Source organism: Dipteris shenzhenensis, chromosome 1, assembly GCF_047967505.1.
Source record: "Dipteris shenzhenensis isolate YYH24624 ecotype China chromosome 1, Dip_SZ_1.0, whole genome shotgun sequence".
NCBI lineage: Eukaryota > Viridiplantae > Streptophyta > Polypodiopsida > Gleicheniales > Dipteridaceae > Dipteris > Dipteris shenzhenensis.
This window is the reverse complement of record NC_141596.1, coordinates 11899986-11919344: the sequence shown is the minus strand read 5'-3', so window position 1 is coordinate 11919344 and position 19359 is coordinate 11899986. Positions and strand designations below refer to the sequence as shown.

The 19359-nt window shown below is 50.8% G+C and overlaps 1 protein-coding gene across 3 annotated transcripts in view; it reads right to left on the bottom strand.

Moving 5' to 3' along the window:
• The window catches only part of LOC147905380 (uncharacterized), a 104069-nt gene that overhangs the window by 56397 nt on the left and 28313 nt on the right, over positions 1-19359 (bottom strand). The window contains exons 5-12 of one of the 3 annotated variants that reach the window (XM_087370947.1): positions 14733-14947; positions 14472-14558; positions 14164-14285; positions 13756-13893; positions 12738-13600; positions 12061-12134; positions 11435-11479; positions 11156-11260 (exon numbers count right to left, since the gene is read on the bottom strand). In XM_087370947.1, the coding sequence (XP_087227073.1) occupies positions 11156-11260; positions 11435-11479; positions 12061-12134; positions 12738-13600; positions 13756-13893; positions 14164-14285; positions 14472-14558; positions 14733-14947 (1649 nt within the window). Of the gene's footprint in view, positions 1-11155; positions 11261-11422; positions 11480-12060; positions 12135-12737; positions 13601-13755; positions 13894-14163; positions 14286-14471; positions 14559-14732; positions 14948-19359 lie in introns of all 3 variants that reach the window. The other 2 variants (XM_087370865.1, XM_087370781.1) reach the window with 2 other exon arrangements.

Below are 19359 nucleotides of genomic sequence, written 5' to 3'. Positions count from 1 at the left end.
AGCCACATACCAAGCCGTGGCTAGGAGGACCTGGTTAACTACCAGGGCACGACCTGCAAGGGAAAGCTTAGCAGTGCTCCAGAAAGCCAGCTTCCGTCGGATGGAGTCTAGCACCGGGAGAAACTGCTGAGCTGGCGTGATGTCTAGGCCAACCTGAAAACCAAGGTATCTAGCTGTCTGTCCCCGTGGGATCCATCTGAAACCCAAAAACCTCCCCCACTGAGAACACGCCCCGGGGTCTGTGAGAAAACCAACTGATTTGTTCCAGTTGATTTTCGCACCAGCGGCCGAGCAGAAGACCTCCAGGGCCATCCGCACCCTCTCTAGCATCCTCTCATCGTCCTGGACATACAGGGCTGTATCATCTGCGTACTCCGAGTCTAAAAGCTCCGTCCAAAAGCTCCGTGTCCTCCCGGAGTGGAAGGCGAACACCCCTGATCCCTGTAGACCTCGCCCGAAGGTAGTAAGTCATAGCCTCGGCGAAGAAGAGAAACAGGTAAGGAGCAAGGGGGCAGCCCTAACGCACTGATCTCTCCAAGCTAAAGCGCTCACCCATCCTGCCTCCAATGATGACCCTGCTAGAAGCTGTCCTGTACAAAGCTGAGATACCCTGAATCCAACCTGCAGGGAAACCTAGCCGCTCCAGAGTCCCCTCCAAAAAGGACCAGTCCACTCGATCGTAGGCCTTCTCAAAGTCGAGAAGTAGAATGGCAAGGTGTGATCCGCTGTGCTGAGCCCACTCCGCCGCCTCTGAAAAGGTGAAGACATTATCCAGGATACTACGATCCTGGACAAATCCTGTCTGAGTGTCATGGATGAGGTCTGGGAGTAGAGGCCGAACTCTGGCGCTGATCATCTTGGCGAGGGATTTTGTAGGCAGTGGTAAGGAGAGTGATCGGGCGCCACTGACGGATCTCCTGTCTATCTCCTCCCTTCAAGATGAGGCAAATCAGTCCCGAGGAAAAGCTCTCTGGCATCTGACCGCTGCTGAAAATCCTCTGCAGAGCTGCAAGGAGGGGCTGATGGATCTGGTCCCAGAAGGAGGTGAAGAATGCCCGGGATAGCCCATCCTCACCTGGGCAATTCTGTCCGTCGATGGCCATCAAGGCCTCCAACATCTCATCCATGGTGAACGGTGCCAACAACGTCGCCTGCATGCTAGGCTGGACCAGGGATGGAGTGTGCCTCCACACCTCCTCACGGGCATGTCGAGTACGAGGGGGGCAAGCGGCTCCTGCTGGAAGAGGGTCCTGTAGAAGTCAGTGGCCAACCCCAAGACCTCCCCCGGATCCGTAATGATGTGACCATCCGCTGTCCTGAGACTCTGAAGCTGATCACCTGCAGCTCTCTGGCCATGCGTCCTGAAGAACTCCCTGCACATCCGGTCACCCTTCCGGGCCCAGAAGGAGAGAGAGGCGTGATAGGAAAACTCTGAGCGACGCTGGAGTGTCTCCTCCAGAAGGGCTCTGGCTCGAAGGGCCTGGATCCGAAGCTCCTCCAAGCCCGGGGAAGCCTGCTGGAGTCGCTGAATGGAGGCGAGGTCCCTCCGAAGAGCTCTCTCTCTGCCCCACCAATCCTGTCGAACCTGTAGGGTTGCGAGCTGGCAGATCTGGCTGGACTCCTGCAAAGCCTGCACCACCGAGCCAACCAGATCCACGCACTCGCCCCAGTCTCTGTCCCAAAGACTGCAAATACTGCTGCGCACATCCTCCCTCGAGAAAATGGAGTCAGGAATCCGGCATGAGCGGGGGAGAAGGGACTGAGCTGCCGAATCTAATGATAAGAACACACGCGCATGGTCGGACAGTGTCGTCCCTGGAACTATACCCGCCTGACCGCCTCTGCCGATGGCCCAATCACTAACATAAAATCTATCCAGCCTCTCCAGGAGTCTACCTCCTTCCCTGCGGAAGCCCCACGAAAAGTCCAAGCTCCCGTGCCAGCGTCGCAAGGACGGGTCTCGCCAACTGTCCCTTCCTCCTGTCGCAAAGATAAAAGAGTCCCAAGCTGACTGCTCTGCCTGAGACATACCTGTAAACTCCGGTCCTCTGCCCTGCTGGTCCTCCAAGGTCTCCAGATTGTTGAAGTCACCTCCAACAATCCAAGAATCCATGTCTGGGAGAATCCCTGTAAGTGTCCTCCAGAAGGTGGCTCTACAACGGAGATCTGTGGGAGCATAAATGTTGAGGACTCCAACTCTGGATCCCTCCAGTTCCAGGCCTACCCAAAGGGCACGGCCTGGTATCAGCGTGCCATGACCGAAAACTCCCTGGGCTAGCTGCTCGCCCACGGAGGTACAAACACCACCACTCCTCCCCAGTGCGCCGATCGAGGGCTCCCAATAAGTGTGAGAACGTCCAGGGAGAATCTTCCCGCATCTGCAGGAGTGAGCCGCACAAAGCTTGTGCTCCTGGAGTAGAAGTACATCCAAACGACCTATCACTGCTGGCTGAAGTTCCTGTCTCAAAATGAGCTTCCTAGGACCGCGGGTTCCAGAAGAGTGAAACCCGTTCACATTCCAGGAAACGAGGTGTAGGCTCATGGTGAGGGCTGGGAGGCTGCGAACAGCTGTCTGCTCGCGGTCGAAGTCGAAGAAGAAGCTGACATCTCGGAGTGGAGGCGCTGACGCTTATGGGAAGGTTTGGAGGGGGAGGCGGGGTCATCCTGCCCGTCCTTCAACACCTTCAGCAAAGGCGAGAGGCCTTTGGTACCATGAACGAAAGCTTTCTCGAGCCAACTCCAGATCTCTGAGGTGGTCATGCCGTAGAAAGCGCGGAGTTTCTGAGGGGTCCAGGCTTGAGGATCACAATCAGTCTGAAGCGTTTGGCGGCGCAACGCCACCGCAGGCGCACGTCACCCTCGGACCACTGAGTCTCGAGAAGCTGCCCACCGGACGGGCCTATCCAGGAGCAAACCTAAGCATGTGTCTGCTCCCTGAGAGCCTCCCAGACCGAGTCGTCTGTCCAGGTCTCGGTGCCGTCGCTAAGGAACGTGAAAGCAAAGCTAGGGCCATCCCTGGGGGCCAAGGCGGCTATCTTCCCATCCGCCCCTTTGCGGAGCAAGAAGATACTGATGTCGAGGCAAGTAGGGAAAGTCCCGAGGTCGGCCACATCCAAGTAGTCCCAGGGGCCAGATCTGTAAAAGTCGCGAGGGAGCTCTCTCTCCTGAAGCTGAGGCCCGTCGGAGTCTGCTACTGAGGGGCTAGCGGACAGAGAAGCCTGCTCCGGTGAAGGTGCAGACTCAGGGTGTCCTGCCAGCGGAGGGGGAGGGGGAGGAGGCTGGGGAATAGGCAACACAGACTCCTCAGGGGCGACTAGTGGAGGAGGAGGAGGGGGAGCGGGGGCTGCCCTCGGCTGAGGAACCGTCGGTGCAACTAGCTCTGCGGGAGAGCTGAAAGAGGCGGGGGGGGGGGGAGGGATGGGGATGCATCTGGAACTGGGGCTGAGAAGGAGGGGGAGAAGACTGAGGAGGACGAGGAGGGAGCTGAAGCTGCGGGTCGGGAGAAATGGGGTGCAGATGGGGGATGGCCTGGGGCTGAATGGGAAGAGGCTGGGGAGAGGAGGAGAGGGGGACCTGAGTCTGTGGAGGGCGGGCTACCGTCGAAGAAGATGCTCTCCCAGATCCCTGGGGAGGCTGCCTGTCAGGTCTCTGAGGTGCAGCTGTAGGTTGGGTAACCTCAGCCTCTTTGCCTTTATCAGAAATCTTCTTGTTCTTTCCGCTTTTCCTTCTAACCTCAGTCCAGCCGCCAGCTAACTCTGGTCCAGGCTCCGGCCGGCTGCCTCTGCTTCTCCTGGCGTGGCTGCCCGGAGGGGGGGGAGGGGGCGGAGAGGGGGGGCGGGGGGAGTCGAGAAGAGCTGGCTAAGCGTGGACAAACAGCCGCCAGGTGCCCGAAGCCGTGACACCTCAAACACTGCCCTGGCTGTCCGGTGACTACCATGCTCTGGGTGATGCTGCCGGCATCTGTCACGAAATCCGATCACTGTCGGGAGAGTCGCAGGATCCGCCACAGCCACACGGACTCGGGGGGCTCCTGCCGTAGTCACCGCATCAGCGAAGGTATCGTGCATAACCCAGCCAAAGTGGGAGCCCAGGTCCCTGACAATCGGCCGTAGCTCAGCAGCAAGACCTGGAAAAACTAGCGTCACTGGATGACGAGGTATACGGAACCGAGCATCAAAATCCGCTGCGCTAAATCCGCGGTACCACGGGACTATCATGACAATCTTTCCATCCACAGTCGTGGGGGAGCCAGCAATCAGGTTGCTCGCCGCTTTCGCATTGGAGAGTTTGAGCCAGAAGATGCCCCTTCCCATAAGGGCCGCCTCCTCAATATGGCCGTCCTCTAGCATGAGGGTGGACTGGAGCCAGTCCCTGATGGCTGATCTGGAGGGGGAATGTCCAATGACTCTGCCATAAACAGAGGTAAGGGCAAAGTCATTGGCAACCTCCTGAACCCGAGATGATTGTTGCTCTGTCAGAATGACGCGGTAGGCATCTGGAGAGGGAGGGTCCGTCTAGGCCTCCGGTTCCGGGCAAGGGGCCGCCATACCGCCAAGACAAACTGCGAGGCTTCCGATGAGGAAAAGGCTGCCACCCAAAAAAGGGGGGGGGGGGGGGGGGGTAGATGCGGGAGGGTGGAGCCTGGGTGTGGCGGGAAGGATGGAGGGCGGGGGGCGGAGGAAGCGGGATGGGGGGGGCAAGAAGCGGAGATGGCGCGGGGTGGAGGAGTGGGGGCGGGGATCGGGGGCGGTGGAGAGGAGGCGGGAACGGAAGCGGGGGCGGGGGAGAGGCGGAGTGGGGCGAGAGGCGGACGGGGGGCGGAGGGAAGGGTAAAAAAAAAGTGGAGCGAAGGGGCGGGGGGGCAGGGGGCGGAGAGCGGGAAGGGGAGACGGGGGTGAAATGGAGGGGGGGCGGTGAGGCGAAAGGGGGCGAGGGCGGGGGGCGAGGGGTGGGTGGGCGGAGCGGGAGGCGGGGGGGTGTGAGTGGAGCGGAAGCGGGGAGGGGTGGAGCGGAGGGGCAAGGGGGAGAGACGGAGCTGGGGGGGGGTGAGCGTGGCGAGGGGGGCGGAGCGAGGCGGGGAGGGTGAGGCGGGGTGAGGGGGTGTGAGTGGAGCGGAAGCGGGGAGGGGTGGAGCGGAGGGGCAAGGGGGAGAGACGGAGCGGGGGGGGGGGGGGGTGAGCGTGGCGAGGGTGAGCGGAGGTGCAAGGGGGGGTGAGGCGGAGGTGAGCGGGGATGGCGAGGGAGGGCGCAGCGGCAGCGGGTGGGGGGGAGGTGAAGCCGAGGCGAGGAGGAGAAGGGCTAGGGGAGGTAGAGGTACGGAGGGGGAGGGGGAAGCTCGCAAGAGCTTACGGGTTCTGGTTATGTTGCATATGCCCACGTGCCTATGGAGTTTCAGCATAAGTTGTCAGATAAGGCACTTAAATGCATTTTTGTTGAGTATAGTGCACAAAGCAAAGGCTATCGTATCTACAATCCTGCTTCTCACAAGATTTTTGTAAGTAGAGATGTTATATTTTCAGACAATTCAGCACATACAAATGCTGAATTTACTATTCCAACTTCTTCAGATGATGTTTTTGAGGGGATGCTTCCTATAGCATTCGGTTCCCCAGCTGAGGCTCATGCTGAAAATCAGAGTTTACAGCAACCTCCTCTGGATCCACATGCCCCAATTCAGCCACATGCTGCTTTTGTACCTCCACAATGTGTGGATGAAGTTGTCAGGCAAGAGATTCAACAGATACACGCAGCCAAAACAGTTCCGAATTGGTTGCTACAGACTCTGTGAGAGAGTAGGCACCTTTGCTTGGCAGGACTCGTAGTGCAGCAAGGCACATAGGGGGGGCTCTTTCTATTGAGACAACTTATGCAGATACTCTTCTTGATGAAGAAGAACCCGACTCTTTTGAAGAAGCCAAGGATAATGTGCATTGGATGCATGCCATGCACAATTAATTGCAATCCATTGAGAAAAATCAGACTTGGGATGTTGTGGATTTGCCACGAGGGAAGCATGCCATCGATACCAAATGGGTTTTCAAAGTAAAAAGGAAGCCAAATGGGCCCATTGATAAGTACAAGGCAAGGCTGGTTGCCAAAGGCTATGCACAGAAGAAGGGCATAGATTATGAGGAGACATTTGCTCCTACATCCCGGATAACCAGCATCAGGTCAATTATTGCCATGGCTGCAAATTTTGTTTGGAATGTCCATCAGTTGGACATAAAAACAGCTTTCCTTAACGGGGACTTGCAGGAAGAGGTTTATGTCAAACAACCTCTTGGATTTGAACTTTCTGGCAATGCAGTTCAAGTTTGCAAGCTGAAAAAAGCTTTATAAGGGCTGAAACAAGCCCCACGTGCATGGTATGTCAAGATTGATGCATTCCTGGCAAGTAAGGGGTTACATAATAGTCTCACGAAAAGCACCCTCTACATCAAGAAGGATGGGGGGGGGAATATTTTGGTCATCATTCTTTATGTAGATGACATGCTGCTCACAGGGTCAAATGAGGAAATAATTGCACATTTCAAAGCTGAGTTGAAAGCTGAATTTGACATGACAGATTTAGGCATGTTAAATTTTTATTTGGGAATCCAGTTTATACAAGACAAGAGTAGCATCGTTATGTCTCAATCCAAGTATGTGCAAAAGCTCTTGGATAGGTTCAACATGCATGATTGTAAGCCTGTAGCCACTCCCATGGAGCTGGGGCTGAAGCTTACTATGTATGATGCAGGTGAATCAGTGGATGTCACACTTTACAGCCAGGCTGTTGGATGCATCATCTATTTGTGCAATACTAGGCCCGATATTCAGTATGCAATATCTCAGGTGAGCATATATATGCACAGCCCAAAGACTACACATTGGCAGGCTGTAAAACGCATCTTCCGTTATTTGCAAGGCACAAAGTCTTATGGCTTGATGTTTCCCAGGGGGGGTGACTTGCAAATGCATGCTTACAGTGATTCAGATTGGGTTGGAGACTATGATACCACGCAGTCCACTAGTGGTAATTGTTTCTTTTTGGGACAAGCTTGCATTTCTTGGCTGAGCAAGAAGCAATCTAGAGTGGCTACTTCCTCATGTGAAGCTGAGTACAAGGCAGCTTTCGCAACGACAGTTGAATGTGTTTGGCTGCGTTGTTTGTTCGCTGATCTTCGTCTCTTATTAGAGGGTCCTTCTCCAATTCTCACTGATTGCAAAGTGCTATTGCAATGGCAAAGAATCTTGTGTTTCATGCTCGCACGAAGCACGTTGAGGTTCACTATCATTATGTCAGAGAGAAGTTGCATGCAGGGGAGATCAGTATGATCTATGTGTCAACACATGACAATGTTGCAGACATCTTCACCAAAGCACTTCCACATGAGAAGTTTGAGGCATTTCACAGTGCCCTAAACTTATCTCCTTTTGGTGATTAATCACGACCTTGTACACCACATTGGCACAGCAGGGGGATGTTAGAATTATTATTGTATTCTAGGCAGTGGCCAATGTATTGTAATAAGTAGGTTAGGGGCACTTTTCCCTCATTGAGGTTTTTTCCCCTAACCACAGTGCAATCCCTAACTACGGTTAGTAGATAGGATAGGATTTTGTCACTTAGACAAAACCCCTCACTCTCATTTTGTACTAGCTCATTCTATTCAGTTATTCAGTACACTTACGTTTGCTCTCACGCTTACTCATTGCTTATCTTTGTCTCACAACTAGACGCCTATTAGAATGTATGGTGTAAGCAAAGCCCAGCAGGGTTGTTGCCAATGATGCCTACTGAGAGTTGGGATGTGCATTGAATGCAAGTGTGGTTGAATCCACTATGTATCTTATTTACAAGGTTCTCAATTAATAAAGAAACACCGAAAGGGACGCCAAGGTTTGAGGACAGTTTGTGTCTGTAACTCCTCAATTGTTAAGACCTTCGAAAGATCAGTGTTCTTTCCACATGGGGGAGGCTCTAGCGTTGTTGATTACATCATGGGATCCCCTACCTTCACATCTTGCATCACTGATTTTACTGTAGCACCTCTTCCTCAAGCTGATCATACCTACTTATTCTTTAGTATTTCCACTTCCCGTCGCACAGCACCTTCCACCCCACTGAATCCTTACTCCACCTATCATGACATACGCTTCACCTATTTACTCAAGCCGTCTGTACATACTTCTCGCTTATATTGACTTCATACCCCTATTAGAGGACTGCGATGCCTTGATCACCCGCTCACTACACGAGGCTGCCCTTCACGCTTTCCCTCACACCACTCGCTCCACCCGCCCACCACCACCCAGGACCGTACCTTGTAATAGTTGGTACGATGATGAGTGCAAGGCTTGACACCGTCAGCTTAGATTCGAAACCAAAAACAATCTTTCGAGCGAACCAGAGACACTACGCGAGTATCGTCAACTGGTACGTAGAAAGAACTAGATTTCATTCGCCGGAACAAGAAGAAACTACTGAACATTTTGTTTAGTAACAACTCTAAGGACTTTTGGCAAAGATTTCTAGAGGGACGGTCCCCCTCACCACTCACTGACACTCAGCTCTGGTATAACTATGCACACACACTATATGACATCCCAAATCAGCCAGTCCCTCACCTCTCACATATGCCACACCCCACATCCTGCATTGAGTTCATTGCAGATGGGATTAACCTCCTAGCCGTGATCTTAGCAAAGCTCTTTAATGAAGCTGTTTGTTTGGGGTTTCCACGCACCTCGACCGTTAACACACTCTCACCCATCCACAAGATAGGGGATCCCATGACCCCGAAGAATTACAAGACCATTATGATTGGACATGTCATGTCCAAGATTTATTTATCAATGCTTGATTCCGATGTCAATCGATTTGCACAGTGTCCAAGACTTAGAGCAACAAAATAGGCTGGATTCCAGCGGGATCATGGAACCATGGATCACATTCTCACGCTCAGGTTTATCATCGAGGAGGCGAGGGCACGAAAACAGAGGGTTTACTGTTGCTTTGTGATTTCTGCAAAGCATTTGATACGGTCACAAGAGCCCGCCTCCTCCGACGTCTACACGATTTGGGTTATGACCACGAGATAATTTGGGTTGTCATGGCAGGTAATCCGTGAGGATCTCTTACAGCTACATACATTCCGGACCTAGTTGGGACCGAGCGAACTCCTAGTGAAGCTCAGCTTCTACAGAGGTCACTGCTTGCATATCACAGAGGGTTTCATTGACCCACCAAGATACACGCAGATCCACTTACCCCAATCACTGAGGATCTCTATTGGGCAGTTTCGAGTCTCTTCACATAGACTTCGTATCGAGAGCGGCAGAGCAGAGGACCTACCCAGGGAGAGGCGCATATGCACATTATGTGACATCCACGAGGTTGAGACGGAGGAGCACTTCATCTTCAGGGGCCCTGTTTACTATGGATCCGAGGGCGTTTCTACTACCTCTTCAGAGATAGCTCTGGGGTTTTGTCCCGATTCCTCTCCTATCCATACCAGAGATGTTTGGCGTGCTTCATTCATGAGGTAGTTAGGCACTGCGAGAGGATACTTCAATCACGGAGACAGGAGCAGAGTTCTTCCTTGGCAGATTCCTCTCAGAGCTCTTTCACGGAGTTCTTCCTACCAGATCACATGGGCCCCCACGAGATGAGGCCTCGACATGATCATGACCCAGAGCCAGTGACCCGACAGCTCAGACAGAGGGTTGACGCGCAAATTACACTTGGCGATATCCCCTCTCTGTTCAAAGTCGGAGCTCAGCCGAAGGGGTTACTGTGGCTCTTGTTAGGCGCAGAGCTATGACCAGGAGACGTCACAGGGCTGCACCTGTGAGCAGCCGACAACACTCTATCGCCGATTTCATGCCTCCATTGCCCCATCCACCTTGATGTCCTGATGTTGATGATGATGATAATGATGAGATTGATATGTAGTCGACCACTGACATGACTATGTTGTACTTAGTACTATCATTTTGCATTTTTGCATTTTGCATTGGTGTGGATGCTCATTTAGTAGCTCCACCCTCACAGCTCGTTTTGTACCAAGTTTTTCACAGTCTCATAGACCCATCGGTCTTCCAAAGACTTAAAGAAACTTTCCTTCTTTCTTTCTCTCTCTCACACAAAGCACAAGGGCCCAATACAATCGTCCAGCTGGACCCCCCCGAAGGTCTTTATTCATATAATGAAAACTGAGTACAAATTACAAATCAGCTCATGGGCTGCTTAATACAAAAACATATGTCAGTCCAACAGTGGGTGTGGACCATAGTATAAACATATGCTCTCACACATACAAATCCACACACCCACACATACTTGAGCATCCATTTATACAAAGTCTTCGTATTGAGTTTCTGTCGGCACTCAGGAGGTGAAGGGCAGACTCAGCCATGATGAAGGCTAGCACTAAAGGAGAAGGCTAATCAAAAGGTAGTCCAAATCTCTTCATTCAAGATATAATTGCTTGTGAAGACTAAACAATTTCATTTTAGTCTCTCCCACACGAGCATCTAAATCTAGCTAATAGAGCAACGCACCACTTCAGATCAAAAGAATTATCGCAAAACCAGCAGGCCGCACCGCAACATGGACGAAAACTTCACAAGGTGAAATTTGCATGTTCGCTAAAATGACAGAAGCATATACCTAGATGAGTCCAGGAACATGCCCAAACTCATCCTCTAAAAACACAATGTACCTTGTTTACAAATTTTGGACCAAAAATACAAAAGTCAATTTTTGAAACTTTTGGTCTTTTTCTGTTCTGTTTCAAAACGTTTTGAAGCATTTCACATGTTTTACGTGACTATGATACATATGTGTGTGCCTGCCTCCATACACTAGAGGAAGTACAGAGAGACACAAGTGTGCATACAAACTCTATGCATAGCAGGGACAAGCTGCTACAGCATCCCAGCCCATTTCATTGGCACCAAACACAAGGTGAAAAACAAGCAGCATAAGCATATGCTCTATGACAGGCATGCATTTACATAACCCTGCTTGCAAACAGCTTCAATATGAAGGAGCTGAGTTCCATGAAAGGGTAGCCAGTATGAATACAATTTACATGCTCTGACATTAAAGAGGCCTCCAAAAGATTACGTGCTCTGAAGTCAATGAGGCCCTGAAGTGGTGCAATGTTACCTCAGTCACTATGAGGTCAGGTTTGACTTTGCCAAGCCACGAAACATCTAATTTCAACTTGCAACCCTTCCAGGTGAGACATCCAAGATTAGGTTTCCAGTCCCCCTGCAAAGATTTCAAGAGTACCAAATCGTAATTTTAAGCCAAGCATGGTAGCAAGCCAAAGATGAATTATAAAACTTTTGCTGGTTGCAAAATTATGAGCCAAATTTGCCAAGTCTTTGTGCAGACAGCAAAAAAGCATTTAAATTCCAGTTCAGGCCTTACTGCATGTTCAACCTTTTTATTGGACATAGCTGCAGCGTCAAGCCTACTTCGTCCAACCTAAATGTGAAACAAAATGAAAGGAAATCAAACATCAGTTTTGCAGAAACGATTGGATGCATACAATCATCTGATTAAGAATGGGTTGTAGGAAGGGGATGTGATTTAAAAATGAGAGCCCAAATTACAAGCACGAAGCGCAATCTTTTGCAACAATGAAAATTGATAGAATTGAATACAACCTATATGTGAAAAAGATCAGATCTTCATCAAACATTTAAGCATAGTCAAATAGACCGTGCCAGATTTTGCTGGTTTTCAATAAGCTGGGATGAAGGCAGTTGATTGAAACGGGTACCATCATTACAGACAGAGAAGAAAACCAAGAAAACAGTTGAAAAATGAAAAGGCAAAGATATTGAACATAAACGGTTTATCTCAAAGCAATTCTACTCATTCTGCATGACAGGCTAAGCACTTTTTATGGTACTCTGTAATGACAGAGACTTGAAGAGAATTCACAGTTCGTTTCATGCGAGAATTCTCTGTTTGCTTGTACATCGAGAATTAAGCTCCACAAATGTTCCATTCTCAATTTGAACATAAACTGACATTTCAATAAAAGACAAGATGTGACTTACAATATGACGTCCTCGCTGAACGCCAGAAGGTCTGTCACAGGAGTCAGTAATAGCAATTAAGCGGCTCCCTGCACCTGTTCACTATTCACAATTGAGATAACGCATACTTCCAAGACAATATCCTTCTCTGTAAACAACAGCACAAGTCACTGCCCTCTTTTTGAAGTATATAGCATTCTCTTATACAACTAAATCTAAGCTTCTTTCAAACTTAATACTGATCCTAAGCTAAAGACACCACTAAGCATTCTCTGAATGAGCATCAGTAAAGACTCTCTAAAATTTTAAAGTTTTTTTGGTTGTCTTTCAAGAGAATAAGATCATCTGAAAGTAGATCTATACAGCAGAAAAGGCTTACATGTTGCCATTACAACTACTGTTCCTCATTGCTGTTCTCAGAGTTGTGACTATTTTCATGCCTACAATATGGCATTAAAATCCTATGTCCTTGCTTCGTTTCTGTTTTCAAATAAGGTCCTTTTCATAATGTCATTAGTAACCAGCTAGCAGCAATGTATCTTTTGCTTTATTACTTGTTTTTAGTCTCAATTGCAGTTTTGTTACACAGCAACTCAGGATTGGAGAATTGCGAAAAAATCTCTTGTTCTTTTAAACTATTGAAATGAGTGCAAAACTGAACAATCCATAAGCCTATCATAATCTAAGAAGCAGCTTACCAAGTTCAATGAGAATTTCTGTCGTGGATGGAAGCAGGGACACTATTTTCTTTGGAAATGTTTCTCTCTGCCCAGACCGCGGAGATCTGAATGACACAGATATATTCTGAGGAACTTGATTCAGTGCTGTAATCCCATTGCACTCCCACCTATTTAGTTTACTTACTGTAGACAAAAGTTGTTCTGCTTGATGCCCTGATGACTGATTAGCCCTATCATAATGCTTATCCCTGGTAGAGCTCATGCAATTTACATCCCTGAAATCAGCACTGTTAGACTTCACTCTACTTCGCTTTGATTCACTCTTCTGAATCAAAGAGTTTCCATCATGCAAATTATCCACGACAGTATTACTATGACAGTGGAAATTGTTCAAGCCTCTAGAACGACTCTCTGATCTTGTGGCTCCATCCCAGATTTCTGATTCAGACCTTGAGAACTTACAATAGGCCTCAATGCCAGTTGTTCTCCTTAATTGATGTAAATCAAAAGACTCTGTACGCCGCAGAGTATCTTCCTCCCGAAAAGAGACACCAGACCTCCAGTGTGTGTCAACCTGATTTTCATCAAATCCCCCCACTGGTGAATGTTGAGCTTTTTCCAAGGTTTTCCAGTCGTCTCCTTGCTTGAAAGGTAAGGTGAGACGAGTACTGCCCATTCTATTGATAGTCTGATATGGAAGATCCTTCATATTGAAAGCCATGCCTATGCTGGAATATGGCACAATTTCTCCACACTCACCCAAGGCAGCAGCAACAGCTTCAGCAGCTGCAGCACCTGCCGCAGCAGCAGCTGCAGGGCCTGCTCCAGCCACAGCTGATGCTGAAGCCGCAGCAACAGCTGCTGCTTTTGTCCGATCCATCCTGCATCCACCAATGTATCCATTTGCTTATTCCAACTGAGAAAAGATAAAAACAAGCACTTTCTCTCTCAAGCATAGATCATTATTACCATGCAGCATCGGCAAGTAATCATGTCCCATAAGTTCCAGAAGTGCTAGCTTAAAGAGGCAACCAACCTACAACGCTCCACCAAAGCATATGCCACGCTTGGATTGCTACCAAAGTGAAGATGCACCAAACTGCTCATAGCATTCCCTTGCATGTATCCCTCCCATTCCATATGTGCTCTGCCTTGATCAGTATTTATAATGAACCTGACCACGTATACAGAAAATTCAGCCTGCTGAATGCCCTAAGGTATTGTACAAAACATTGAAAGCCAAGATGACTCTCTCTTAACCAACAGCATGGTCCACTGTTTATATAATGATATGCTCAACTTTCCTGACAATAATCAGAGAGTACATGCAAGGCTAGAAGGACACTCTGCAGGATTAGTAAATAATTGACCATCATGATGTCTTAATGCTGTTTGCAAAATAATAAAATACAATCCGGCTGTGCAATTCTTGGTATTACATTACCCTTTGCAGCATGTGTCAATAGAAGTTCCATCTGGGAAGAAAATCTCACTAGAAGAGTACATAAAGCCTCGAATCTCTCCTATTTCAGCTGGGAAAATCACGCAATTATCTCGAGGCGTCACCTGTTTCCATTGTCATAAGGAAAATGAGATCACAAGACGAGAAAAAATATGGAAAATGCACAGAAGCATGAGATCAACAGATGCAATGCCAAACAGAAACCATATAGCACATAATAACTTTCGCAGTATTAGGATAAATGAAGATCTAAAATAATTTAGACGCCAGCACCTCAAAACAACCAATACCTTCACATAACCAGTTCTTATTGATTCTCCAAATCGAGTCCAAAATGGGAAGACCCCTGACATTGGAAATGACTGCATATCTTGACCCTGTTTACAGACAGAAGATAGGATTGCTTCATTGCTCAAAGAATTCCCCACACAGCTGCAATACAAGTCAATCGACGGACAACGTTAATGGAGAAAAGATCCTAATTCCATTTGGTCGGTATTTTATGTAAGCATGCATAACAAAGAAAAGAGGTATATAGCCCATCAAAGCACCTCAACTCCTTGTGATAGGTACATCAGACCACCTGATTCACCATACACGATACCTCCAGCATCGGCAAATGCACGGACAGCATACAAAAGCTGCTTGTTGGCTGATAGGCGGTCCAGATAAAGGCCAAGGTAGCCACCTCCAAAGAAAATAGCATCAAGACTAGAGGGTAGGGAATCCTTCAGCGGTGAAAAGTAAACGAGCTCTGCACCAGCATCTGTCAGGAAATGATACAACTTCGTATTAGATACATTGTATCAGGCCACACCATTTGTCAAAAAAAAGTAATCTATCAAATGTCTGCATGAGACAGGAAGAGACTCTGACATCTCGAGCATAAAAATACAGTTCTTTTATCATAAAATCACGTAGGCAACAGGCTGTGAGCTCATTCACACCTAATATGTTGCTTTGTAGGATAAAATCCTAATGGTTATAATGGCATGCAGGACCGTGTGTACTTTACCGTCCATATCTCACTAGGCCCTAATCATATTTTTCTTACGTATTCAGTTAAGCACCTCAACCACATATGCTCTATGAACTGGTGAGGTCTCCTAGATTTTAGGTGCCAAATCATTAGGGTTAGTTCCAGGGTTTCATACTTATGTTGTACTTTCACACTTTTGCGTGTGTTGTTGAATCTATTGCTTTGAGCTTCCTCCCACTCCTTGCTTTCATATTTGGTATCAGAGCACACCTTCCACTTGCAACTATGAATCTTCAAAGCTTGAGGCAGTCTTGCATGAAGGGTGTGAGAGAGGCATGCATTAAGAGGGAGGAAGCTGGAAAGAAAGCTCTCCGGCAATGAGACTGGTCAAATAACCAGGGTAACCTGCCACAGCAGAGAAGAACAAGCCAACAAACAGTTTCGTAGACTTGCAGCACCAAGGCATGAGCAGGCAGGATGACACAGCAAGGAAGGCCCGCACATAGCGGCGGCGGCAAGGAAGGCCGCAATTGCCTAAGGAAGCAACTGCAGGCCAGAACCCAACTGGGAAAACCAGAAGTGGGGACCGAGCTTGAAAACGCGACTGCATGCAACAGAAAGTGCTGCTTTGCAACTGCCGGCAGAGCAGATGGCCGAACAGGAAGAAATCGTCACAACAGGCAGTTGGAAGTGTTCTGTTGTGGAAAATCATGCCCAAGAGGTTGGATTTTGGAGCATCCCAGGGAAGGACTTCTTAGGAAAATTTCCCATAGGCTATAACGGGTGTCATAACGGGGTAGCATGTTCAATGCTCGGACTGAAGCACGAGAGGGAAGGTAGCCTTTTCTTCAACTTTTTGGTGTTTTTGGGTTTTCCTTGTGCGACACGCAGATCCAAGCAACCCACGTAGCAAAGCCTTGGTGCCTAGTTTGGGAGGAAAAATCATCATCTTATTGCATCTGCCAGATGCATGCTCAAGGATATAAATGTGCCAAATGTATTTTGGGCAGAAGCACCTAAAGAGCAAGATGTCCTTTTTTAAGAGAATGAATCGTTTCCGAACAAACAGTATGCCACAATCTTCTAAAGCAGTGGACAGCTCATCCAAGTCCGATGATGATGCCAATAATGATGGTACATAAACGCTGCAACCAGTTGTAAATCAGCAGCAAAAATCATACATCTTATCTTTCTTTGAACTTCAAGCTAAATCCATTGACCCGTTCGATAGGCATCTGCTAGCCAAGCTCCCTCAGATCATAAGATCCATTTGCATAAGCTTTTAAGATAACAAATGGGCCTTCCCATCTGACTAAAAACTTCTTGTCTAAATGATGGTCCAGTCTACTATCATATTTCAGAACTAGATCTCCTTCTGTTATCCATTCTCGCTTTCATAGCCCTTTGAGACACTTCATTGGCCATAAGCGCCTCTCGCCTTTGCTCATGCAACCTTTCAATTGGCAAAACTGCTTCTGTCCCATACACCAAGTGAAATGGAGAGTACCTTGTAGCCACCTTATATGTAATACAATAGGCCCACAAAGCAGCCACTTTTCCCATTCAGATCTGGTCCTCTAGATCATCTTAGCAATAACTTCACACAGTGTTCCATTAGTCTATTCTGCAAGACCGTTGCACAAAGGGTAGTAGGCAGACGAAATCCTGTGCTTCACTGATGGACATGCTGCTCCATACAGCCCTAAAGGGACTGGCCCGCCCTACCCATAGGCCAACTCAACAGACCCCCACACTGCCCTCCATAGTGCGCAGCAGAGGACCCACAACCCTAGGCGCCTCCAAGAGCTTCCACGCAGCACATAGGCAGACCTAGGGAGCCTGTCCCCTGCCTGGAAACAATGCACCTGCAAATGGTGGCAAGCCATCATCATGTCTGAGATTGGTTGATGCAATGGCTCGCGTAAACTTTCTGTGTCTCGTTAGAGCTCCTGCGAGCTTCCCCTCCCCCCCTCGCCGTTAGCCCCTACCTCCCCCCTCGCTCCCCCCCCCCCCCTCGCCGCGACCACCTCCACCCCTCCCGTCCGCCCTCGACCCCCGTCCCCTCTCCTCCCCCCCCGCCGGCACCCCGCTACCCCTCGCCTCACCTCCGCTCCAGCCGCCCCTCGCTCCATCCCGCCCCCTCGCTCCATCCCGCCCCCTCGCTCCATCCCGCCCCCTTGCCTCCGCTCCATCCCGCCCTCTCGCTCCAACCCGCCCCTCGCCCCCTCGCTCCAACCCGCCCCCTCGCTCCAACCCGCCCCCTCGCTCCAACCCGCCCCTCGCTCCAACCCGCCCCTCGTCCCTCGCCCCCTCGCTCCAACCCGCCCCCTCGCTCCATCCCGCCCCCTTACCTCCGCTCCATCCCGCCCCCTCGCTCCAACCCGCCCCTCGCCCCCGCTCCAACCCCCCCTCGCCGCCGCTCCAACCGCCCCCTCCGCTCCATCCCGCCTCGCCTCGCCTCGTCCTTTTTTTTTTTTTTTTTTTAAGCCCGCCTCGCCCTCGCCCCGCCTCCGCTCCATTCCGCCCCTCGCTGCTCCCTCGCCATCCACCCCGCTCCAACCCGCCCCCTCGCTGCTCCTTCACCCCCTCGCTTCACCCGCCTCCGCCTCATTCCGCTCCCCTCGCCCCCCCGCTTCACCCCTCCACCCCCGCCATTCCAACTTCACCCCCCCCCCGCCCTCTCGCCCCCTTCCGTACTCCCCGCATCCCGCAGCCTTCGCCCCGCCCTCCGCTTCGACCCCTCCGACCCTTCATTTCGCCTCGCCCGCCTCACCTCCAGGCTCCACCGCCGCTTCATCCCCTTCTTGGGTGGCAGCCTGTTTTTCTTCATCGGAAGCTTGCAGTTAGTCTTGGCGGTATGGCGGCCCCCAGCCCGGATCCGGAGGCCCAGTCGGACCCTCCCTCTCCAGATGCCTACCGCGTTATCCTGACAGAGCAACAATCATCCCGTGTTCAGGCGGTAGCCAGTGACTTTGCTCGTACCTCTGTTTACGGTAGAGTCATTGGACACTCCCCCTCCAGGTCTACCATCAGGGACTGGCTCCAGTCCACTCTCTTGCTAGAGGATGGCCACATTGAGGAGGTGGCCCTTATGGGAAGGGGCATCTTCTGGCTCAAACTCTCCAGTGAGAAAGCTGCGAGCAATCTGATTGCCAGTTCCCCCACATCGGTGGATGGGAAGATCATCATGATAGTCCCGTGGTACCGTGGTTTCAGCGCAGCGGATTTCGATACTCGGTTCCGTATACCTCGCCACCCAGTGACACTAGTTTTTCCAGGGCTTGCTACTGAGCTGCGGCCGATTGTCAGGGACTTGGGCTCCCATTTTGGCTGGGTTATGCACGACACCTTTGCCGACGCGGTGACCACGGCAGGAGCTCCCCGAGTCCGTGTGGCTGTGGCGGATCCTGCGACTCTCCCTGCAGTGATCGAGATCGTGACAGGTGCCGGCAGTATCACCCAGAGCATGATAGTCACCGGACAGCCAGGTCAGTGCCTGCGGTGCCATGGCTTTGGGCACTTGGCGGCTGCTTGTCCACGCTTTGCCAGCTCGTCTCGACCCTCCCCGCCCCCGCCCCCTCCGCCCCCACCTCCCCCCCCCGGACAGCCACGTCAGGAGGAGCCGAGGCAGTCGGAGCCTGGGCCAGAGGTAGTGGGCGGTTGGACCGAGGTTCGAAGGAAAAGAGGAAAGAATAAGAAGATTTCGGATAAAGGCAAGGAGGCAGAGGTCACCCTTCCTGCAGCAGTACTCCAGAGACCTGACAGGCAGATGCCCCAGGGACCTGGGAGAGCTTCTTCTTTGACGGCAGCCCGCCCTCCACAGCCTCAGATCCTCCTCTCTCCCACCCCCCCGCCTTCTCCCCAGTTTCCCCCCCCCCCTTCGCCCGCCCCGCAGTTTCAGCCCCCGCCTCCTTTCCCTCAGTCCCCTCCCCCTCCCCCTCCCCCTCAGCCCCAGTTCCAGATGCATCCCCATCCCCCTCCCCCCCCTGCTCCCCTCGCCCCTCCTACAGAGTTAGCTGCACCGTCGCCTTCCCAGCCGAGTGCAGCCTCCGTTCCACCTCCTCCACCTTCTCCGCCAGTCGCCTCCGTGGAGCCCGAGTCGCCTATCCCGCAGCCTCCTCCCCCTCCCCCCCCGCTTGTAAGACACCCGGAGTCTGTACCACCAGTGGAGCAGGTTTCCCTTCCCGCTAGCCCCTCAG